This window comes from Nannospalax galili, unplaced genomic scaffold (genome assembly GCF_000622305.1).
Source record: "Nannospalax galili isolate Female #2095 unplaced genomic scaffold, S.galili_v1.0 scaffold362, whole genome shotgun sequence".
In the NCBI taxonomy this organism is placed as follows: domain Eukaryota; kingdom Metazoa; phylum Chordata; class Mammalia; order Rodentia; family Spalacidae; genus Nannospalax; species Nannospalax galili.
Genome location: NW_008348785.1, coordinates 589,762 through 615,531, shown reverse-complemented (window position 1 = coordinate 615,531; position 25,770 = coordinate 589,762). Strand labels below are relative to the sequence as shown.

At 47.0% G+C, this 25,770-nt stretch overlaps 1 protein-coding gene across 1 annotated transcript in view; it reads right to left on the bottom strand.

Moving 5' to 3' along the window:
- The window catches only part of CUNH10orf90 (chromosome unknown C10orf90 homolog), a 151,126-nt gene that overhangs the window by 29,440 nt on the left and 95,916 nt on the right, over positions 1-25,770 (bottom strand). Inside the window, exon 4 of the mRNA XM_008845988.2 lies at positions 946-1,130. Within this exon, the coding sequence (XP_008844210.1) occupies positions 946-1,130 (185 nt within the window). The remainder of the gene's footprint in view (positions 1-945; positions 1,131-25,770) is intronic.

Sequence of the window (25,770 nt, the reverse complement as noted above, 5' to 3'; positions counted from 1 at the left end):
TTCTATACACTGATTCCTGCTAGGGGGTGGGGGCCTTCCATAGCACAGACATACGTGTGTATCATCTTCCCAGAGTGGGAAAGAGTCTTTTTCAGAAGCAGTCGTATCTGTGGCTTGATCCCTCCATCTCCACAAGCAGACACTGGGTTAGGCACTACATACCCATCCTCTTCTCAATCCTCACATAGATGCTGAAGGCAGGTGTGTTTATTCCCGTTGTGATGGATGCAGGCGGTAAGGCTGACAGCAGCCTGGTGGGCTCTGTGCCAATCCTCAGCAACACCAAGTTTCCCGCCTATTTCCGCTGCTTCCTTGTCCAGACTGCCTCGTCTTTGAATGTCTCTGCTCCAATTATTCCTTTGTTTACAGAATCACTTTCAGCCACACTCAGTAAGCCCTACTAGATTTCTGAGATCAACCTGAGCACTGTGGTACCTCACAGACTGCCTTGTGCAAGAGTGAGTCCCACATGGCTACCTCTATGCTAGGCACAGGGACATCTCACTGACCTTGTGTCTCTCACAGGCACTGCCCCGAGGTCTGCAGGCGCTCAGCAAAAGCTCACTGGACATGCTGCCAAGTGGAAACGCTGAGGCCACATGACCAGGGCAACTTCCTAATCTTTCAAAGCCTGAGGCGTCTTCATCTGACTATGGAATGCATATGAGGTCTCTTCTGATCTTTGGGGGATCAAAGGTGATGATATTGTGAAGTGACCTGTGTCATGGCCGGCTATGGTCATTATCAGTGTTGATAGAACCTTATCCTCATTCTAGCCTGGTGGCATCAGTTTCATTGTCTCCCCTAGTCAAATGGTGGGAGAAGTCAGGGAAGGGCCAGAGTCACATAGCCAGGAGGAATGGGAGTAAGGTCAGACGCACCCTGTGCTCCCCACGAAATATGACCCTTTGGGGGGAATCTGCCGGGATGTGCGGGAAGCCTTACCTGTAAGGTCATGGAACTTGCCAGTGGATGCTGAGGCTTGGAGCCATCTTCCAACAGGTCAGAGCTCTGGGGTTCCTCAGAGGTTGTTGGAGAGGGAGGTACTGGCGAGGGCTCAGATGTGATGTCGGGGTCCTCACTTTTTTCGCATTCCTTTAGTTTTACAACCAAGTCACAGCATGTGTAATCTAAGAGGGCAGATTTAGAATCCATTTAGAAGGCACCCAGTGATTTTTCCGCCTGGTCCCTCGACGCCATTAGACACAGAAGACAATTTGGAAAATAGAAATGCCAGTGGGTTATTAATGAGCCTTGTTAAGCTGACGAGATGGAGCCTCATCACAGACCCTCCCAGCTGCCCTGGTCACCATTGCAGTCAGCCACGACTGGCTAGTTAGGAAGACGTCGCCCTGGCTTGTGGTGCTCAGGAGGCATTTGCTCAAAATGAAAAGAGACTTTCCTAGTCTGAATTTCATATTAAGTGTGTCCTGTATAATTATTACAGTTCGCTTGTTTCACAGCATATTAATCTGTCTTGTGTTCACCACACTAATGATATAATGACCAGGGATGGTGTGCAATTATTTATCCCTCCCCTTAATTTTCCAGAGTCGACCACCGGCTTTTCACAAGTAATTGGAATAATTTTTCTCTGAAGGCTGGTTGGGTCTCTTCCTGGGGCCATTTTAGTTTACCTTTGTGGAAAGGATCAGGAAATGAGCTGATCCCTTGGTATGTCAAATAGGGCCATCTCTACAGTAAGTAGAAGGGCGATTAATATGCATCCTTGACTACCCCTTGACCAAACCGTGATCTAGAATGTGAAAATAAGCCCTTCCACCTACCCACAGTTCACCCTTCCCCCTCTGATGGCCTCGTCTCTCTCTGCTGCACCAGCTCTCATAAACCATCCAGCTCTGTCCTAGCCCAGTGTCTTCCTGACCCAGAGGCCCTCCTGTCTCCATAAAACTCGCTTGGTTCTGCTGCCTGGGGCATCCCCACATCAGGGTGAATTCTAACCATCAGGTTACCTCTTCCCCTTCCTAACCCAGGACCCACACCTGCCCCTGCCACAATCCTGTGTTCTGTTAGATGAGGTCTTAGTCTCACTGGGCCATGGAATGCTCAGTCTCCTCGTGACCACAATGCCAGGTATTGGGCCTAGAAAAAGTTGGTTCTTCTGGAAGAGACAAGAAGGCCTCCAGGGGGCTCACCTGCATCCAAGTCCCTGCTGTCATCAGCATTCACACCCAGATCCTCTCTGGCTGGGTCCTGTCTCAGAGCATCAGACCTCACTAGTCCCTACAACCATAGCTGACTCAGCCTTCCCTGGTCCAGTCCCCTCCTTCATCACGTGATCCTCTGCCAACTCCATGCTCTTCAGAGAGCTCAGTTATTCTCACATCTTCCAAGCGCTTGCTCTTGTTCCTTCTGGATTTCTCTTGTCCCATCTTCTTGTTAGGCATAGCAACTAGCCCAGGTTATCCCAGGTGTAGCCTGCAATGAAGTTTTCTGGAGTTAAGTGCCCTCAGACCACACTCTTCCTGCGCCTCTTTGGGGACAGTTTTTGAGCTCATAGGAAAACCAGTTTCTTTGCATCTCTCTCCGCCTTCCTCCTCAAGCAGAGCTAGGACCCCAGGGCCAGTCCCAGCTCACATCCATCCTCCTCGGTGCTCATGCAACATCTGTCCTGATTCCAGAATGTCTGCAGCCCCTCCAACCTCCACTCTCCCCTCTGACTGGGTCTCAGCCCCAGTCTGAACCATCTCCCATCTGTCTCCCACCCCATACTGCTCATGGGACAGTTACTTAGAATGTAAATCTCATTGAGATTCTTCTCCTTCAAAGTCTTGGCCCTGCCTCCAGTCCAGACTCCTGTAGTAGGTGTAGAAGGGTCTTTCTACTTAAACTATGAGACCCTTGAAGAATCAGGACCCTCTGCTGCTCCACTCTTCAGCCCACAGCCCGCCAAACCAGCATGGTTTTCCCAGGGCTCTTTTTCTTGTAGCTCTTTCCCTCCACCCTCAGTGCTTTTCGTCTCCAGCCTGATTTTTAAACCTCTAATGACATTTCGAGTTCCTATCACAGTCATTTTGGACAGTCCAGCCTTTGCCCAGACTCCTAGAGCATCAGGCCATTCTCAGCTTTCTCGTCATTTGCCACACATACAATAGACACAGTAATGGGGCTGTCTCCTGCACTGCCCTGGAACCTGAAGGCACTGACTAGAGTGCCTAGCTTATGGCAGTGCTTGACAATTGCTCTGCAATAGCTTAATGGCTAAAAACATAGGGCTTAACGCATGTTCCAAGTGGTGCAACTTTAACAATTATCATGATCCTTTTAACTTTTATACCCCGAAGCTGGTATCTTTCCGTCTTTTCCCAAGCTCTCCGAGAACATCTTTAGGGTGGTAAGAAGTCTGCATTCTAACCCTGACATTCCCAGGCACTAGAGACTATCCTCCAGCACGTTCTTATGTCTTTTTAATACAGCATTGTTCACTGTACTTTTTAGGACTGGTCAGCAGCTTGACTTCCAGGAAAATTTCAAGCCGGTTCCCTTCTCTGTGGGAAATGGAGACGGGGACTGTCCTGTGTGCACTGTGGGCCTCAGTGTTGGCCACATGCCACGGGGGCCTGTACCCCTTAGCCATTACCCTGCCAGCCAGTTACAGGGTGCTGGGCAGTCCGGGGTACCTGCTATCTTTAGGCCAGCTGCAGCAGCTCTTCAGACCTTCTTGAGCTCAGCCCCAGAGGCTGCTGTGAATCTGGGTGGCATCTGGGCCTCGGCTGGCAGTAGTCTTGAGCATAGCAGGGCTGGAAGCCTCTTGGTCCACACCCCGCTGCCTTGCAGCTGCTTGCGAGGTATGGCTTGCCCACCATGTCTGCTTGCTGGTCTCTCTGCCCTGACACCACCAGCTTGTGTGAACCACTTCTATAGGCACTGTGCCATTTTCTACAAGCATCGAGAAAAACCATGTACCGTCAGCCTCACTTGTTATCTTTGCGGAACGGTCTTTCTATCTGAACAGCACTGTCTTCCTGTAGATAGATGTATGAACATTGTGAGGAACAAAGAAACCCAGGCGAAGGGACTCTGGGTATCAGGAAGAGTGGGTGCTGTCCCTCTGGGGCCCCAGAAAGGATGCTAAACTGATCATCATCATTTGGTGAACTGTTCCCGTCTGGAGGGAAGTGTTTAATGGGTTTCTGTTCCACTGGGGAATCGGGCAGGGTCACTCGTGCTTTCCCTTGCTGCTCTTTGCTGCTTCTAGAAAACACTTCAGTTTCTATTAAACGTAAAATGAAAGTTGTGCTCAGTATATCTGATGAGGTTGTATCCTGTGTACTGACATGCACTGCCCCACTGTTCTCCTGGACACACTGGCAAGGCTACGGCCGGGCTCCCGCAATCGATATGGCTTCTACCTTCAACATGTGGTCAGCAACCCTGGTGAGACTGCCCCTGAGGTATAGTTAGGTCTGTTTGTAGATGTTGCTACCATGTATGTAGCTGCAAAGGGACTGTGCCCAGTGGTCCCCATGGAAAGTCATATTATGTCCCCAAGGTGCTTACCAGAGTAGGGGATGGAGCGCCTTGACCTTGGGCTCACAGTAATTCAAGGTGTGAATTCAAATCACATCTTCACCACTTCAAGCTACCCAGTGTCATCTATAAAATCTGGGTGTGGTATAGCAGCCACTGTTTAGATGTTCTTGCTTCTTGCTGTTTGCATTTTTATAGTAGATGGAATCCCACTGAAATGGGCCAACAGCCCATGGAAAACAGAGGATGTACAGACCCAAAAGTTCAGTGTCTTGTCACAATGGGGAGGAAGATCATCCCACACCTATCATCCCCTCCAAGGCTCAAGGACTGTTGCGGAAGAGGTTGGTGGAAAGAACGTAGGAGCCAGAGGAAGGGGTGGAATCAACTAGAAGTGTCCTCTGACCACCTCCTTCCCATGCTCATCAAGGAGTCGAGGGGGGAGTCAGTTACCCTTCCCAATCAGTCGACCTTAGCTGCATGTGGGGGAGGGGCTCAGGATATGTAAGTCGAGGACGCCATGAGGCATGAGGCCCCTCTCTCACCATTTTGTGCAGCTGTTGGGAAGTCACAGGATCTGTATTTGAGTGTGGAATTTCCAGAGGAGCCATAAATGGGGGGGGCACCCACTCTTCTGTAAATAAACCCCCACCCTATGCTCTGTTATCAGGCCCAATGAACTAGTTAGGATTTTTTTTTAAAAAAAAAAAACAAACAAAGCTAATGGAAACCATTACTCCACCAAAGTTGACCCCATGTTGGCAAATTCATTGGTCTTTGATATTTTTTTTTGTCTTTATTTTAGTCTTTTTGAGATGGGGTCTCCCTGGGGCCCCAGCTGGCCTGGAGTGGACTGAGCTGGCCTCGAATTCACAGAGATCTGCTGGGTTTTGCCCTCCCAAGTGCTGGGATTGAGGACGTGTGCCATCACGCCTGGCTTTGGTCTTTGATTTCTTATCCCTACTTTTCCAGCCTTAAATTTCATTGTATATATATTTTTATGTAACCTGCTTCAAGTTATTTCTGGAAATATGTGTTAAAATTGCCTTTCTTTGGAATAATACAAATATTCTTTAAAAAAAATCTAGGTGTGGTAATTATATAATGAGTGAATTCTAGATATTATTTGTTAACAATAGCATTGTTTTATACACAAAATACAAAGCTATAATACATTTTACAGAATACACTGAATTATATCTTAAGTATCAAATAGCACTATTTCTATAAATATAAAATGTTAAAATTGAGGTAATATGAAAATAATAATGTTTAGCTCAGTGACACACTCACTAAGCATTTAATAAACCTTAGTTATCATTATTACAGAGATACCGGTGCAGAGTGATGTATTATAGCAAGTGCAGAGGTGGAAAGCAGCCTGTGCAGTCTCTGCGTGCAGCTCTAAAGAAGCAATGGACTAGAGGAGTATTGTGTGTCGTTTCTGCAGTGCGATATCAAAACCCTCAGACTACCTTCTGTCCACCCAGTAGAGGCTGGTAAAATGAACTCTCTCTCTCGCCATACATACATGTATACACACACATATATGCTGTATAGCAGTTAAAAGAACAAGGCGGTGCTCTTGTGTCGAGGTGTAATTATCTAAGCTATATCATCAAGTAAATAAGGCAAAATGAGAGTCTTTCACGGCAAAGGCTTCTATGCACAGGATACCTGTTGCCTTGGGCGAGAGCAATGTGGGCTCAGGGTGGGGTGGGGGTGGGGGTACGGAAGAGCCCGTTTTATGGACTTGGATTTTAAAAATTAAAGATGAACTTTCTTAAAGAGTTCCTCATTTTAAATACAGCTATGACCCTTCCCTAGCTGTCCTCACTCCATACTGATGTCCCCCAAAGGAATGGCCCTGTCTGGAGCCACTGCTGTTAGAGGGCCCTGACACTTCCATGTGTTAGGAAAGAAGTACTGCCAGAATAATAAAAGTTAGAAGATTCTCTCTCTGAATGTCTACTATGAAAATAAATAAGCCGGTGGCCACCTGTGGCAAGTCACTGTCCCCACAACTGAGTCTCAGCATGTGGCTTGCTCCTCCCCTCTGTCTGTAGCATCGAAGGACAGCTGAGTATGGATGAGGCTAGACGGGGCAGCCCAGTGCACAAAGCAGTGATGGGAGGGCACAGGGTGCCCCCAAAGCACCGTCCTGCTTTGGGGTCCAGTGTAGAGGAGTCCACTAGGCAGCTCTCAGCTTCCTGTTCACTGTCCGGGGAAGCCCACATTCCATGTGCTTCTCAGAATGCAAACAAAGTTCCTTCCAGGTCCCAGTGCTTGGAAGTGCTGGACCTGTGGCAGCTACTAGCCCTCCTTTCAGAAAGGAGACATCCCCACCTAGTATAAGGCTGTATTTTACTACATTGTACAGAAATGTGTTTTCAAACCTTTATCCCCGCCCCCCAAAAAAAACCCTACCAACTGTGTCTGATTATAAAACACCACTGGCAGAGAAGTTCTACAACCAGGCATTCTGCTCATGCTGCTTCTACTCAGAAAGAAATATAAAAAACCTGAAACATGGTCTCAGCGTGCAGGTACCACAGATCAACCTCAGGCGAAGTTCTTCGAAGTAACGTATTGAATTATAGATTCATAGAGTTCGACTAGTTAATATTTCCATCCATTAGATATCTGTCTTTTCATCTGTTTTCTTTAGCTATTGTCTGTCTCTCTGTCTCACTGGTCTGATATAAATTCTTGTGTTAATGATTCTGAATGAGTCAAATGTTCTATTTGTGACATGAAAGGTTTAAAACGACCCAGGAAAGCAGCATACAATAGCTACAGTAGTAGGTACTTATGGGTCAGGTCTCTTATGAATTCTGAAATGGTGCCTCGGTGGACCTGAATAGGCAGGTGGCAGGCGAGGTCTTTTTGTCCCGTCTACAACGTAGGTTAGACTTTGAGTTCTTCAGTTGCCTTGTTTTATTTTTCTTGTAGCTGTGACCTGAAAGAAACAACCTAAGGAAGATTTTGTTTTATGGTCTAGTAGAATAGAAACACTCAGAAAAGGGATGGCATCGTGCTGGGAGTGTCATGGTACCAGACTTCAGGGGCTTGTGGAGAGGGTTTCTCCAATCACCACAACCAGGAAATAGAGAGGAGTCCAGGCAGAAGCCAAGGTGGCCTGTAACCCTCAGGCCCCCCAACTCTGTGACAGTACATCTGCCACCCAGGCCTCATGTCCAAAAGGCTGCACAACCTCCCCACACAGCCCCACTAAGGGGACCAACTTTCCAATACATGACAATGTAGGGGGCGCATTTTACATCTACTCCGAGACTCTCACTAAATTGTAAATCAGATGAAATCTCGCCACTGCAGCTTCTGTCCTCTCCAGACAACTGTGATAAATCAGGGTCAGCGCCCAACCTTTTCATCTCCTCGGCTGAAGCCCAAGGCCTTCCTGAGTCCGGGCCATGGGGGCTGGAGCAGCACATATTTCCTTCACACACTAACGTTCTTAGATCCCTCTCATGCCATGACTTGCTATTCCAGAGCTCCACTCTCCAGGGAACTCACCTGCCCTAGCATTCATCTGCATACCAGAAAGTGAACAGATACCACCAAAAGATTCTGCCCAGCAGTCCAAAACTTCTACTGATGCCATATACTTGACTAGGAAGAGACTTGGGCCAGCATCCAGCATCCTCTTAGGCCTTTCTCAAGTACATGGTGTCACGAAACACATTATATTGATAACTTACAGGTATTAATGGGATCACCCACCAAGCATCCCCTAAGTGAAGAAGCAAACCAACTTCCAGGCTTCACACTGTCCTGTTCCCCTCGTGGGTGCTGCTCACCCATGTTCCACCCACGCACAGGCGCGAAGCTGACCTGCGTCCTACTTCGTTGACTTCATCTTCCTATTTATCAATGTTTTTAATACCAGAATTCTGTATAGTGTGCACAAAGCCTCTCCTGTGTGTCACTGTCTATTAGACAAAGGCTTCTAGAAGAGAGTTCAGGAAACTGGACGGGTCAGAGATTCCAAGCGAAATAGTCACAAGCCACTCCCTGAACATAAGAGGCTGCCTCCAGCAACACCAGGCAGGGCTGGTGGGTCAGAAAGGCCAGCTAGTGGTTGTAGGGTTGGGGACTGGGCTCTTCTGCATTTCTGGTTCCTGACATGCCCATGTCCAGCAGCAACAGACCTTAAGACTGCTTGAGCAGGGCACCCTGAAGTAATCATGGGCCTCAACAGGGAACCAGTACAATGAGCAGGACAGCAAAAACCTTGGCAATACGGCATCCAGATATGCTGAGTGGGGGCATGAGTGTGAACCGGGCTAGGACACCGCCAGCTCGTGCAGATCCTTTGTACAGCAGGAGCGCAGGGCAAACCTTCCTCTGGACACTACCTCCAGTGGCCATAATTGACCACCATACACATCGATTTGATAGAGAAGGTACTTTCCTATTTTTTTCCCAGGATCAAGGAGCTGCACAGATCGCTGGTGTTCTCAGATGACCCCATCCGAGCCACTGAATCTTAGGGGCACAACTGTAATGATGGTAGGACTTTGGCTTACAGCAGACAGCTACAAAGTGCTGAATGACCACTGACACTACTAACAAGGCCCCACAGCACCAGGACTGTCAGTCAAACGTCAAAGGATGGTCAAAAGAGCCAGGGAAAGTGGACACAGGGGCTCAGAGAGGACGGCTGCCAGAACATTCCATAGCTCAGGCCCAGTGCAGCACATAAACTACCCTGATAAGCACTGACACGTAAACTGGATTAAATTGTGTTAGAGTATTTAGAGATCGGGGATGAAACTTCAGGTCTCTGGAACATTCACCCTAGTAGACAAAGACCTCATCTGGGGGGCTCAGAGTACAGCTCTCCACCCCCTTAAAACAGACTACAGATACCTAATCTACCAAAGAGTTACCTCTGAACAAAGCAGGCCTACTTAAATCTAAGATACTATACATCTGTGTCTTGGTGTGTCTTAGTGGTCACAATCTCCCTCAAAAGTCACACCATTATTCAACTGCCTGTGTCTTGGAAATAACAGTAGCTGAAGCTTGTGTTGCTGTCTCCGGATCATTAACATAAACATCTATTTCTAAACTCAACTGCTGGCGTGTCTCAGGATATATTGAAGGTCCTAGAGCTGTTTGTCATTATCCTAAGTGGCCTCAGGCCACCTCCAACCCCTGCCATCTTTAAAACTGTGTGTGCAGCTGTAGGAGGTGTATAGTTTACCTATAATCACTGCATTTACCTGGGAGTCAAGTGAGTGAGCCTGGTACAAGTGAGCTGCTGGTCAGATGGACGCCCACACTGAATGGTGCTACAGATGCCATTACCACATAGAGGGCTCGGGCTGACTCGGCAGGACTTTGCAGTCCCCTCTCTTGGCACTGGGACACAAGAGATTGCTATAGACGGGGTGGGTAGGCTTCCGCTGAGGCAAGCCAGTGCCTCCAAAGAGGTAGACAAGGTAGGAGTTATGGGTACTCAGAAAGTGCCCAACTTTCCCACAGGCAGGGCTCGCGGGATCCCCTCTGCCTTTTTCTGCCCCAGGCTTCGTCCTTTGGCTGCAGGTTAAAGGGTGTGTGGAAATAGGTCTCCCCGTGGTGGTGCTCACGGTGGCCTAAGCAAACTTCTGTTTAAAATCAGAAGCTAACTGTTTCAGCCTATCTCTGTTCAATCTCTATAGAGCATGCATTACAGCGCAAGGGGGTGGGAGGAGAGGAGGAGGCAGACAGCAAACGGCCTAACCAGCTCCCTCCCAGCTGAGAGGCAGAAGCATCCGAAGCTGGGCTGCCTACAAGGTCCTCAGGAGGGTCCACACACAAGCCGAGCAGGCAGCCCTGGGCGGAGGAGAGGCAGAGGAGGGGGAGAGTCGGGGGGTTGGCTCAGCGGACAACGTGCTTGCCACGCAAGCGTGAGGGCTGCAGTTAGGATTCCCGGAAGCCGTGCAAAAGCTGGGCTGGTTCTAGCACTTGGAAGGCAGAGGTAAGGGATCCTGAGGCAAACTAGATCCCTAGACTCACTATCAATGAGCTCTGGGTCTAGCAAGATGCCCTGCCTCGGCGAATAAAATGATGCGCCACTAAGGAAGATTCCTGACATCCGCTTCTAGCTTCCAACTCTGCTGGATGTGCGTCTCCTCCAAAAGGCCTAGCGACCATTGGATGTCTGGACCCTAAGGGACTCGGTAGGAAGGAAAGGAGACAGCCTCCCCTACCATCCAATCGGTCAGCTTCAATGGCATGAGGGGCTGGGTCTAAGGACAGACAGGGAAGAGGAGGCGGGAGTTCACCTTCAGGTCCAGCTTGCTGGAAGGTGTGGGTTTGGAGATGTAGGGAGAAGAGCCCACAGGCCATTTTAAGTAACCCCCTCCCGGACAGCATGAGCTGTGTTGAAATCCCAGTAAATACCCGTACTTCCCGACTATCACAGGGACAGCGGGCTGGGGAGCCCAGAGCAGGTGCAGCCCACGTCTCCCAGAAGTAAATTTGACGTTACACACACACACATGCATGTACACGTGCAGTGCACACACACATCCGTCCACACATACGAACATTTGTCATACATGTATGCATTACACATGCATAAACACACACATGAAAAGAAATGGGAAGGTGTAGGGGAAGGAGCCAATTTAGAAATCTGCTGCCAAGGACCGAGGATCACGCAGCGGTAAAGCACAAAAGAGTCGTTCCACTGTAGGACTCTTAGTCCTTCCACGGTAGGAATTCAGGCTTCCTGGAGATGCTAGTCATTCCTAGACAGTGAGGAACATTTTTCTTCCCTATAGCCACTAGAAGCTTTCCTTTCTGAAGTAGAGGAAGGTGGGAAGGGCCAATGACCAGAAAAGATGGCTTGCAAAATGTGGTAGCAGTCACTGGTGGTCTGAGAAAACAGCGCCCTCCCTTTGGAAGGCAGGGCAGGTGGTTGGGCAGGAGAGTTGCTATTCAGATGTCAATGTGGTATTAGGACATGAGTGTTCAAGTCCAGACATAAGAAGTTCTATGTACACTGAAAGAAAGAAGACATCCAGTGTATTCATATGAACTGTTGTGAGGTCACATGTGCTAAGAAACCATGTAGAGAACTGTAACTGTCACTTACTATGACTCATATACGCAGTTTTTCTCCCACAGAGAAAAACCTCACAGGATGGTACTTCTCTGTATCACAATACTAGAGGCTTTGGAAATTTATGAACAAAAGTCTTCAAACAAACTGCATACAGTAGGCAGAAATAAATGCATCCACACTCACATGTGGGGGCACACTTGTGTCTTGTGACAACAGGACTATCTTGACTATACTTCAAGAGACACTAAAACATATATGTTTGGTCAACTGTTAGATCACATCTTTTCAAGTTCCCCTCAGGAAATATTCCTAGGTTGTCTGTTTTCCCACAATCCTTATCCCAAAGCATGGCTTAGATTCTGGAGGAAAAGATTTTTTTTTAGCACAGCTGAAGTGCTATTTTTATTTTTTCACTAAGCTATATTTCCATGAAACTAGCTTTTCCTAAATTAAAAAGCCATAAATGCTGTCAAAAATTGAATTTAGAAAAACATTTAAAAACTGAAATACTGAGAATGTCTCAGAAGGAGAGCTCTTGCTTAGCAGATGTGAGGCCCTGGGTCCTACCTCTAGTGCCATTTTTTTTTAAGTTGTAGAAACTGACAATTTGACTCTCTCCAACAAAGTGTTTACAGCGGCTGTGCTGAGACAGGTAGGTCTTATTTCCTGGGCATTAGGACAGCAAATGAGACCCCTCCCAGTGGCTGGCGGCACACAGGCTCGGGACCACCATGGTGTGATTGTGGAGCGAGGTGGTAAGGTGGTATGGTGCTACCGATGGCCACTCTGTCCCTGTTGCCCAATCATTTTGGGACCTTTCATTTCATTCCGTCCTTTGCTTTTTCTAGGCTTTCTGATAGCTCTCTGGCTGGCAATGCCTCGTTTAATCAGTTTTTAATAAAACTGATTAAAAAATATGTAGGTCTCCTAGGTGTGTGAGGAAACAGCAGAGGAGAGCCCTGGTCAAGCTCAGAGCTAGAGCCTCATCCTCAAGTCACTGAGTGTGCATAGGCCTCGTGAGTGTGAGATTGTGAGTGTGTGTGTGTGTGTGTGTGTGTGTGTAGATGGGGAGGCACCCATTTCAGACCTGCACGCCATTGCCCTCACAACTGGAGTTTTCTGTATTCAAGAGAGGAGTAAAAATTTGTGATTCGGCTCCCTTGTCCTCGTGGAGATCTGTCAACCTCTTTCATCCTCAGTTGAGGAACTATTTCTAAGTACTGATCGTGTACCTCTCTCTGTTATAAAGTGATCAGGACACACAAAACTCCTGCCATCATGACCTCTGCTATCAAGCACCATTCACCTGCATTCCAACCACCCCACCCAAGAACCATTGCCATCATTCCAATACCTTCATACCACTAAGAACCATTCCTTCCACTCTTAGACCTCCTACTAACCAGGTTCATAACCTCCAACCTGGCATCCTCCATCTACCACCAAGAACATCACTCTCCTCCAATCTCTCACACTCCCAAGAACTGTCCCCTCCACTCCATCCCTGGGGGCAGACCCTGTATTGTAACCAATCCAAGTGTGAGAGGAAGCATAAGTCACTGGACCTCTGGTAGCTCCAGGAGAGCTCTGCTCATTGGTCACCTTGGTCAGCTGGCACCTGCCTACCATAAACTGGCAGTCTGCACGGGCTAACGAAGCCCACCCGCAAATGACTCGCCTCACTGGAAACCCAAAGGTTTAGGGTCAAAGACAGAAGGCACACATGCCTACCAAGTGTCCAAGAGCAGGATGTGTGTAAACAGTCTTGAAGGCTCTACATGTGCTTTGTAACCATCTATTCTCAGACCAGAGACCAAAGACAAGTATAAAGGTGTAAGCATGAAGGAGCACTAGAGGAAACCCACAGACCTCGGGTATGTGCATGTACCTGTGTGTGTATGCAGACATGGGTACAGCAGAGAATCAGTCTTTTGGAGATCTAGCAGATAGGACAAAAATGCAGACGGTATGATTATAAAATTATCATTTGATTCCAAATATGTCATATCAACAAATGTGAAAGGCTAAAACTTTTTTATAACTTTCCAAAAGATTTTAATTTTATATTTGTATGTGTGTATGTATCTAGTGTAGGAACACATGTGTACGGGTGCCTATGGAGGCCAGAAGAGAGTGTCAGATTCCCTGGAACTGGAATTCCAGGTGGTTGTAAGCCATTTGATGTGGGTGCTGGAAAATGAACTCCAGTCCTCTGCAAGAGCAGTAAGCACTCTTAACCACTGAGCCTTCTCTCCAGTTATGAAACTCAGTTTGGGGTTTTTTATTTTTATTTTATGTGTATGAGTATGTATTGCCTGCATGTAGATAAGTGCACCCGTGTTGTGCAGTGCCTGCGGAGGACAGAAGAGGCTGTCAGATCCCCTGGAACTGGAGTTACAGACAGTTGTTAGCTGCCATGTGGGTGCTGGGATTCGAACCTGGGTCTTCTGCAAGAACAGTCAGTGTTCTTAACTGCTGAGCCATCTCTCCAGCCCAAAAACAGTTTTGTTTTGTTTTTTAAAACTGACTTTCAACGTGACTTTAAAAGCAAGGACCTTTGACAATATCTGAAAAAGCCACAAAAACTTGTTTCCACCCAGCAGTCCCCCAGTGAGACTTCACTCTGTGGGCTCCTGAGATGGTCTCCAGACCTCACAGGCATCACTCACTGGTTGTTCTTATCCTCTGACAGCAAATAAGTCCCAAGGCAAGCAGCACAGATCCAAGGCTGAGGGGTCAGGATGGGGGGCGGGGTCACAGACCACTGTGGAATGGATGGAAGTCACTTAATCTGCACTGGGCAGAGTGCAGCGAATCCACCAGGTAGGCATTTCCAGTGGGAAATGCACTGAGATGTCAGCACCGGCAGTGGTAATCACCAGACCACAAACTAACAGACCACTGTGGAATGGATGGAAGTCACTTAATCTGCACTGGGCAGAGTGCAGTGAATCCACCAGGAAGTCATTTCCAGTGGGAAATGCACTGAGATGTCAGCACCGGCAGTCGTAATCACCAGACCACAAACTAACGGATAAGCTGAAGTCATGTGACAGAATCCAGGAAGATTCTATGACTAGTGATTATAGTCCAAGTGAGGTTGAAAGACCTCGTGGAGGCCAAAAGGCAGAAAACTTAAGGTAACCTCCTTTAGGCCATCTGGGGAAGGCCGAAACCCTCTGAAGACCTACCAGGGCCTCATTCACCCTCAGCTACAGCAATGAGTATGCTCAAGGTCCTGGACGGTCCACTCTCAGCAGACATCAACACAGCAATGTCTACACGGCGCTTGGGAACGTCTCCATATCAGCTGATAAAAATAAGCAATCTCATCTTAGTGACCTGCATTAGAGAGTTGTCATTCTTGTTTGGACAGTTGTTTTCTGGCTATAATTTGAACATATCCCCAATTTGCCCCTTTTTATGAAAACGAAAAGTAAATGGACTTATGAAGATGCTTGGCACTCACACACTTAACAGTCATAATGAGGGTAAAGGGGGAACTCCACAACCTGCCAGGTAATGGAAGAAGAAAACCTTCAATTTTAACTCACGGTCTGTCACGGGTCTTGAGCCAGAACTGGTCAGCTTTGTGCTGAATGATGAAGGAGAATAACAGGACTAAGCTGATTTGAAATGCTAAGTAAACACCACCAAGATGGGGTCTAAACCTGTGATAAGAAACAATGGATTTAAACATGCTGTGGGGGACTCCTAGGATAGACTCTACTTCCCAGGGCAGTTTTCACACCAGTGTTCTAAGGACTGGTTACGTGTGGCACTTTGGGGAAGAGGTGAGAAAGAGATACCTGCTTGACGTATTCTTCCACTTCCCCCTCTGCCAGTTCTTGCTTCCCACAAAGAAGAGCTTGTCCCCATTTGGGAAGGATAAAATGCCAAATGAATTTTAAGGCTGGAGGATGCCCATATGAAAGGCTCTGGACTTCTCAGTACTGCCTGGGGCAGTGGGAAGCACTTCAGGGCGGATGAAAGAGCATCCTGACCGGATGGAGGAGCATCCTGACCGGGCCATCTTTCTAGTTCTGTCGCACAGTTCACAAACCTCAGTCATGTCAACCCGACCCAGCTGGAAGCACGTGTCTTAGCGTCTCCTAAGAATACTGTGCCCTTTGAAGACTATTTTTGACAATCAGAACTGGAGACACTCCCGCAGCCTCCGCAGAGATGCACATGGCATGTGAAAATAGTAACTAGAAATAAATCAAGCCCCAGAAGGAGGCTGAGTCAGCACAGGCCTGCTGCAGCCAGCGCTCCAACAACAGTCACTGGCTGATCTCTCCATCCTCTTCTGCAACTTCCAGGTTTGGATACTTAACATCCTGACATTTTGTTTCTTCCCCCAATGACATAAACAGGTGGGGCCTCACCAAATGCACTGCTTTCTGATCCCTCCGATGTTGTGTAGGATTCCTGAGTTATTTATTTCTCTCCACTAAGAGGAATTCATAGGAAACAAGGCTCAGTCTACAGCTTCCCTCAGGAGACCACTTAGGTATGGAAAAACAGAAATGTGTTCAACTGGGTCTTAAAAGCTACTGTGAATATTCTGTCTTGTAAAAGCATTTTATTTATGGCCTGGAAAAGGGAGGGCTTTCTTTGTGAAAATTAATACATCACTTTCTTATAGGGAAAAAAAACCATATTGGAACAATGTGAAAATGGGGGAAAAAAATCAATGAAAAGTCAAGTTTTCTCTTTTATTTATGGTTGTTGCCATTTTTTCCCCGAGTCAATGCTTAATTAATATATGAGTCTGAAGAAAGGTGAGCAAGCACATGACCTTTTATCCTGCTACTGGCTAATGACAGTTAAGAGACAAAGGTCACTGACTCCTGGCACTTTTTAAAAATTTAATTATTTTTTATTTTATGTGTATTCTGTGTAATGCCTGCATGTAGGTAGGTGTACCTGTGTTGTGCAGCGCCTGCAGAGGTCAGAAGAGGGCATCAGAGCCCCTGGAACTGGAGTTTCGGACAGCTATTAGCTGTCATGTGGGTACTGGGACTCGAACCCAGGTCCTCTGCCCTTGGTAAGGGCAGCCAATACTCTAAACCACGGAGCCATCTCTCCAGCCTGACTCCTGGCATTTTTAAATGCTCAGCTCCTATAAACAGCTCAGTGCTATCTTATATAAACTTGCTCTATTGTCAGTAAACCGAGCAGGTCTGGAGGACAGGTTCTTTTCCCTCACTGTGTTCTGCTCTAACCCTGCCTTCCTAAATTGGTGAGACTATTCGACAAGTTCAGATCTTTAGGGAGAGAGAAAAGGGCAGTTTTCATTGGGCTTTTAAACATCTGAACATCTCAATTTTTTCCTTGAAATGCCCTTGAAATACCCGGGGGTCCACCTTGTCTCTGTTGCACTTGGAGTCATTTTCAATAACCCTCCTGGCACCTTCCAGAGGAATCTGAGGTCTCAGTGTTGCATGAGCCTCCTTTTATAAAGCAGGTTTTCAGGTACCTGGTCCTTAGTGGGTACTAGTGCTTATTGGTCCAAGAAAAGCATTTAGATTTGGTCATTGTCATCTGGGACACAGGGTGGGGGTATAAGGGAAGCCACTGGACAATTTCTGCCTCATTTCTGCTTTGTTTTAAAAAATGATAAATGGTGATAGGTTCAGAACAATCCTGTGCAGACCAGCAGGTTTTCACGTGACGTGACTTCTCAGAAGCTATAAAATGACTATCTGTGTGTCATCAGAAATGGCATAAACATGTGGTACAGTTGTAGTTGTTAACATCCAGGCAATCCCACGTGGCTTGGAGTTTCAGTCAATCTGCTGTTGAGTGAAGAGGGGCCACAGCCCAGCTCAGCCTGCTGACTCATGTGCCTGCATAACCCTCAGGGACGCCATGATCAGAAACCTCCCATAATAGCTGTTTCCAATATGCCTTCATTTCAAAAAGATGGATGGTGAAGAGTTTGGAACAAAGACCCAGAGATCTGGCAGCCACGTCCACCTCGTTCTGTCACCCAGTAACTCCGTGACTATGAACGGGCCACCCGCCAATCCAATCACAAAATCTCAAGTTCTTTAAGCCCTTTGTAGGCATGCATCCCATAACTTGTGCGTGCACACGCGCACGTGCTCACACACACAGAAGCATTACTGTGTGAAATATAATGTGTGACCTGAGAGCTAATATTAATAGTTCAGATTCAAACACTAGCACCTACAATCGCCACTGGCTGTCAAAGGAAATCGTTAGTGAACTGTAGACAGCAAAGCTGGTGTCATTTGTGATTTAATGGTCAATGAGTTCTGACATTGTGGAAAGACACAAATACGTCCATCCACATTTCTGGGATGGTGGTGGCGTGAACGTAGTCCTCATCCTGAGCCAGCCAGGAACCCACTGGAAGGGCCCAGCTGTTTTACTCCTCTGCCTTTGATCTTGTCCTTTGGATGTGTCAGCTACCCCACTGTATCATATCAATAGAAGCAGGTGAGAGAGAGGTGGAGCTATCTGGAGGAGTCAAAGGAGACCTAAGACCCTTGAGTGAACTTGAAATGCAAAATGAGAGCTCAAGTGGGGGCCAGAACTACCTCTCGGTCTTCCCTTGTCCTGCAGTGGCAGGCCTCTTTCAGTGAACACCCTTGAATCCTTCTCATGTTTAAGATGTCCCTGAATACTTCAGTCAGATATTTACACTAGGGTGGGAAAGGGTGAGATGAGGGTATTATAATGACATTTTGGCCAAGCCTCCTTTCTCACCCCTCCAGGAGTGATAAACAGAGTGATCCAAGGTCAAGTTGGGCAAGACATTTGCACCGTTTGACGTCAAAGCTGCAGATACCTAGGGAAGCACTGCACTCACTGCATGTGAGGGCCCCGGCTGATGTGCCATCCACAGGGCTGGGGTTCAGGGTCACACTGTCTGATTGAAGTGAATTACCAATTGCACGGATTTCTCAGAAAAGTCCCATCAATAGTGCAAGCTCCAGTTTTGTTCTGGAGTTGGGGAAGAAAAAGTACTCAGAAGTAAAGCTCAGCTGAAGCACGCAGTGCTCCTGACAAGCACGGTGGGGCCTTTCCTGCCCAGATGTGCGAGGCTAACAGCAGAGAGATCTCTGAAACCCACAGGCCTTTCATCCCACCTACCTCATGTGGAAGGCTGACTTGGCAGGGCTGCCCACTCAAGGACGCAGCCATGATGTGCATCTGCGAGGCTGCCCCCGGCCACAGTCTGCTCCTATTTATACACTGGAGGATCAGCCTTTTCCTCTGTGAAGGGCCTTTCTTCCATTAGAGCTAATGGGAGGCATGTGGCTGAGCCGAAGATATTTCATTTTCCAGATATTCTAAAAATACATTGCAGAGAAGAGAAACATGCATTGTTTCTATTTGGAATCGAAACACACAAACAGAAAGGAACGGAGAGATTTGCTGCCCTAGAGATCCAGTCCCTTCCTGGCCTTGAGAAGGCCGGTTACATGTCAGTGCAGGTCTATTTGTGGGACAGTGTGAAGTATGTTGAAGTGCCAGTTGCTTTTCTCACTGGTATGACCAAACACCCCGTACGAGGCAGTTTAGGGAAGGAAGGATTTATTTGGGCTCAGTTTGAGGGTAGAGTCCAACATGGTGGGACACGATAGCAGTAGGTATGGCCATGTCAGCAGAAGTGAGAGGCTGGTTGCTCACACTGGAGCAGATCAGGAAGCAGAAACCAGACAGGAAGCAGCACCAGCCTATGAACCTTGAGGCCCAACCCCAAGGTGACCCAGTTCCTGAGCTGGCCCTTACCTCCTAAAGGTTCCACAATCTCCCAGAACAGCACCACCAACTGGGAACCCAGATATCAACATACTCAAGCCTTGAGCACCAGTCATGTCCTTCTTGTCTCTAATGAACGCACTCCACTTTCCTTTGATAACCAGGATGCTGGGACGTTCCAACCAGCATGTTGACTGCGAAATGATTCCTTCCTGGTGGCCCAAAAGAGTTCTGCAGAAGTTTGCTGCAGAAAAAATTTCTTAAAAAGGGAATTTTACTTTTCTAATGACGCCCATTGTGCTCTCCTGAGTCTATGTGGCAAGAGTAAAGAGAGAGCCTCTTGGGTATAATAAAGTCACACTTAAAGCACACTTTCCAAGTTACATGCTACAGGAAAAGGCAGTGACAGAAGGCTAATACCACTGGACACTAACATCACCAATGCGCCAATGGAAAATGTCACATAACAGCAACTCTAAGAACATACTTTTGGTCAGTCTGGCCTCATATAAGTGTAGTAACTTATAAGTGTTTCATCTTCTATTGTCTTTAACGTTCTAATTTTCTATGTGGGACTGTATAATTGGGGTCCTCTCCCTGTTACTTGAATTTGCAAGCATCTTTACTACACTCAAAAGCAAGAAGCAACGTGAGCATCTTTAAACATGGCCATGCTTCCACCCACAATTTGGTCCAGTGCTGGGGAACTTTCAAGTATATTTTTTGACAGTTAAACTATAAACGTTTCCCTGAGTGACTAGGGGGCACAGAGCAGTCTGTTCGGCATCTCATGTACTTGAAAACGATGAAGGCGGAGGTGGGGCCTGTGTTCACCAATGGGTCAGTGACTTCTTCACCTCCAAATCTAGGCATTTCCTTAACCCCTGTTGCATCTCACAGAATCCATCAGAACATGCTGTTATATGTTAAACCAAACACACTTGAATCCACCCACCCTCCCCATCTGTACCCTTTCCTATCTAACGTCCTATTGGCTTTCCCACTTCACCCGAGATGTGGAGAAAACTGGGATCCTAACAGTCCCCTGACCATGTTTCCCAGATGGCTTTCCATTGTCCCTGAAGTAAATTACAAACTCCTCCCACGGTGATCTTGACTTTGCCTACTTCCAGAAGCTCAGGGGTCCCTCTTGCCCTCCAGCCTCATTAGCCTGGGTTTTGTCCCTTGAATACACTCCATTCTTGTATCAGTCAGAGGGTGTTTACCAGTGGTCCTTATGTCTGAAGACTCCATCCTCATTGCCACAGAGAAGACTCCCTCTTACCATAAAGGCCTTGGATGAAATGTCACTTTCTCAGAGAAGACTTCCCAGGACCCCTCATGAAAGAGTCACCATCGAGTAGTCTAATCCCATCAGCCAACTTGGGGATCTGACAAAGCTCTTACACCACTTCAGGCTTTGTATGTGGAAGTTCTTGTTCTTGAGTCCATCAAGTAAATTCCAGGTAAGCAAAGACCTTGCTTTTTGTCTGCAGGGCCTGGCATCTAGCCACCACCTTGCCCTCAGTAAACACTTTTCCAGGTGACCCGAACCACAGCTGAACTGACGTTCATGTCTTTACTAAGGGCACTGACTGCCTGAGGAGTCACACGACATCTGGAAAATGTATTCTCTGACCAGATAATGAGATGATAAAGAGACAGAATTCCACTTAAAAGCATCATGGGAGGAATTCTGACAGTCTGTATTGGGCAAAAACTCAGTAATTCAAAGGTATTTTGGGTTGTGTCCTTTGTTTAGACCTCTTTTTATGGGCCAGGGAGATGGTGGTCAGCCAAAACACAGCTGCCGACCCACAGAGTAGGCAGATTGGGAACTCTGCGGAGGGGAACAAATGCGTTAAGCCTGGAGATAACTCCCTCTCACTTAGGGAGGAAAAGCACAGCCTTCAAGATGAACCTGGACTCTCTGTTTCCATGGCTTCAGGAAATGGGGTTTGAGATTACATCTACATCCCAAACGGCGGAGGCGTCTCTTCTTCCCGCTTCCTGCCTTTCAAGACTCCTGAATCATGCGCTCCACACCCGGGAAGATGGCGGGAACCACCATGTTGGCATCTGGCTGCAAAGAACCAGGGAGAGCAGGCCTGGGTGTGTCCCAGCCAAGCCAGGGCTCCCACTCCATCTCCTCAGACAAGCAGGCCTCATACCAAACGCGGGTCCAGGGGCATCAGTCCCCACCCTTCTCCACTCTGACTGCTTCCTATCGTGGCCAATCCCATTCCACTTCTCTCTGCACGCCGTCTTGGCAGAACACAGATGCTAGGGAAACCAGACAAAGCCAGGTGGGTAGAAGAGCGAGGACAGAGGAGCAGGGTGTGATGACACGGTGACCAAGACCGCCCCTTAACTCCCTGCTATCGCCACCGCGGCTTTTCCCGTTTCTGATATGACCACCAGCCTAGCCCAGGAGGGCAATTTCCAGACAGGGAGCAGCCAGGTAGCTTTGCAGGCCATGTGCAGGCCAGAGAGCAAAGCTTGGCCTGTCACTAGGGAGAAAAGAGAGATGAGAAGGGAGCGCACATTAATGTTAGCGCAGGAAAAGAGCTCTGACGTTTTAGGGGGAATTCTTCTCTGCTGGAAAAAGTTAGGGAACCAGGTTCACATGAGAACCCTTAATTTGTGAATCAGTGACATCAGATACTCTTTCTGAAACGTGTGATATTGAGAAAGCCAATGTATTTTTAAAGACAGTCTTTCTAGAAAACATGGTTGAGGGCTGGGGAGATGGCTCATTTGTTCAATTAAGAGCACTGGCTGCTCTTGCAGAGAACGCAGATTCGGTTCCCAGCACCCACATGACAGATAACAACTGTCCGTAACTCCAGTTCCAGGGGCTCTGACCCCCTATTCTGGCATCTGTGGGCATTGCAGGCATGGGTGCACTTATATAGATGCAAGCAACACACTCATAACACATAAAATAAAAATAAGTAAAATTAAAAATTATGCCTGTTGATGTCACACAATGCAAATGAGTTACAGGACCTAGATGTGAACATCTGAATGAGGCCATGACAAATACATGAGTCTTTTCTCTATTACTTATGTGTATACATATGCATGCGGGTTTGCACATGTGTGCATGTGTGTATGTATGTATGTATGTATGTTACTGAATGTGTGTGGAAGCCAGAGGTCAATCTTGGGCATTGTTCTTTGGGTGCTGTATACTTGTTTTTTTTGGTCTTTTTGAGACAGGGTCTCCCTGTAGCACCAGCTGTCCTGGAACTCACTATGTAGACCAGGCTGGCCTTGAACTCACAGAGATCCGCCTGCCTCTGCCTCCTGAGTGCTGGGATTAAAGGCATGCGCTACCACACCTGGCTGTATACCTTTTATTTATTTGAGTTATTTTATTTTTATTTATGTGTATGTGTGTATGTATGTGTGTATGCACATGCACATGTGGGTGCTTGTAGAGGCCAGAAAAAGGCATTGGATTCCGTAGATAGCTGGAATTACAGGCAGTTGTAAGTTAGCCAACATGGATGCTAGGAGCTGCACTCCAGTCCTCTGGAAGAGCAGTAAGTGCTCTTATCCACTGAGCCATTTTCCCGGACCCCAGCTCTTTTTTTTTTTTTTTTTTTTTTTTGAGAATGGGTTTCTTGCTGGAATGTGGGGCTCCCAGATTCCAGGCTGGTTAGTCAGTGAGCTCCAGGGATCTGCTATCTCTTCGTCCCTAGGGCTGGGGGCACACCACCACGCCTGACATGGGTGCTGAAGATCAAAGTCAAGTTCTTGTGCTTGTGAGACAAACACTTTATTAACTGAGCCATCTCCCCAACCTAAATAAATCTTTTTAAAAGTTACACAGATAGGCACATGGTGAGCAGGTCCTGAGCCAGGCGGACAGCTGGGACTCACACCACACCAAACCAAGAGCACTTCATGCGCAGCAGGTGGAGCCTGGATGGAACAGGCTGCTCAGCACTTAGTGTTCTGGTCCTTGCTAGTCTTCTGACTTGCACTCTAATTTCTTTTGGTTGAGGTACTAATTCAAATCAGCTGCAGAGGCTCCAGTTTGTGAGCTCTGCCATTTCATAATGTAATTAACAATTCACATCCAATTACTTCATGTTAAAAATCCTTCCCCAGTCCTTTCTCAGCTAATCCAGGACTCAGGGCCTCCTGTGCCACCTTGATCGATGCTCAGGAGGGACGCAGAAGGCTCATTTGCAAGCAGCAGTTGGAAAACACATGCAGAGTTTTGGGCTGTGATTTGAGATCACGGGATGTATTCTGTAAGGCAATACTAAGAGAGAGGGAAAAGAACCGAATCGGATGTTAGCATTAGCTCTGCACACACAGGTTTCAGACAATGGATGCAGGCTTGTCTCTCTTCTGCCCTGCCACCTAGAATGAGGCCTGAAATCTTCAGTACAGTATAGCTGGCACCCCACCATGAGGAGTCCTCATCTTCCTGTCAATGGTCACATGATGTAGGCGGGGACCAAGAGCCTGTCCTGTTTGTGATTCTCCAAGGCTTTCTGCATTTCCACCCCCAGGATGGCTCAGCATAGGCTCTGGGTATTCCAGAAGCTTATTTGTGACTCATTTTGCAAATCGGTTGTTGGTAGATCAGCGCGCTCTTCCTCTCCCCTGTGTACAGGGTCAGAGGGAGGAGGTTACCTTACTCTCCACTGTATCTCCAAGCAAAGGAGCGCATTTGTAGTCTGTCTTCAAGAGAACGATAAAATGTGTTATTTTTGCATTCTGTCTCCCCATGCTTGTACCAATTTTTTCTGAATGCATCCTTATTTTGAATGATCACAACCACACCAATTCTTTAAAGACAAAGCCAGAACACAACAATGTAAGTGTGAAACACAAGCTCAGAATTAGCTAGGGTCACTATACAGGCTCAATATAGAGGCTAACCATATGGTCTCTGGTGTCATCAAAGAGTTAACACATTAAAGACTTATCTTCTCAGAAGGAAACCTTGTTAACCATTAGGTAGCTGAAGAGGATGTGGTGCATATGGCAATTTCCTAAGTAAGAAATACAGACAGCCAAAAAGCAAACAGAAAGTTATACCCTATTTATGATTTTGAAATGAGGTAAAAGATGCTAATTTTTGCCAATCAAACTAGCAAAATATATGTATTCAATTCCAAAGAAATTCTAGGGACACAGAAGCTCCAAGGGCAGTTCATATTTCTGCAACATTTTACTAAGTGTGGGGAATTTCAAACTTGCCCTCTGTAGGTTTGTGGCTGAGCCAACTAAGACAAGCTGAACTTTGAGGCTATTTCTTTTCTTTTCTATTTTTTTTTGGTCTTTTTTGAGACAGGGTCTCCCTGTAGCCCCAGCTGTCCTGGAACTCACTATGTAGACCAGGCTGGCCTTGAACTCACAGAGATCCGCCTGCCTCCGCATCCCGAGTGCTGGGATTAAAGGCGTGTGCCACCATGCCCGGCTATGGCTATTTCTTTTTAAAAAATATTTTATAATTTTTAAATTTTATGTGTATGAGTATATTACCTGCATGTGTGTAAGTGTACCCGTGTTATGCAATGCCCTCAGAGGTCAGAAGAGGGGCACTGGATTCTGATGGAACTGGAGTTATGGACAGTTGTTAGCCGCCATGTGGGTGCTGGGAATCAAACCAGGGTCCTCTGCAAGAGCAGCCAGTGCTCTTAACCTCTGAGCCATCTCTCCAGCAGCTTGAGGATATTTCTTAATTGAACTGGCTCAGGCACCATGCTTTGAAGTGAGCTTCCTAAACCCCAACAAAAGCAACTGATAAAAATCAAAAGTCTTAGAAACATCCTAATCATTTACCCCAAATTCTTCAATCAAGAATATAGCTTGAGGATATGAGCTGACATGTGACCAGAGTTTCATATGCAGATAGGACTCAAATGTTGTTTAGAATGGTGAAAAATTAGGAATCAAGCTAAATTAGCAACATTAGGGATCTATCTACGAAGTTCACATATCCATATAATGTGAAAATTAGACAGCAATTTCACATGGTTACAGAGAGCTTGTAAAACCAATGGAAACAGGTCACTCATTCTAATTCACAGCACCATAATAACTTTAACAACATTAGGAAAGGCCCAATACTACCAATAAAATAATTCTTAGAGAAAGAACAGACCCTGTACAGTGAACTGAATGTTCATGCTCCACCCTAAATTCATACCTCAAAACTCTAATCCCAGTCTGGTGATATTAAAAGGTAGGGTACTTGAAGAGTGATTAGGCCATAGGGGTGTAGGCTTCATGAATGGTATTAGTGCCATCATAAGAGACCATCATAATGTGAAGAGACAAGTGTGCTAGATAGCTTTAGTGTCAACTTGACACACCTGGGTTGAGGGAGCCTCAATTGGGGAATTGCCTCTATTGGAGTGGCCTGTGGCCATGTCTGAGGGGCATCTTCTTGATGAGTGATGTGGGAGGGCCCAGCCCACTGTGGGTGGTGCCACCCCTGG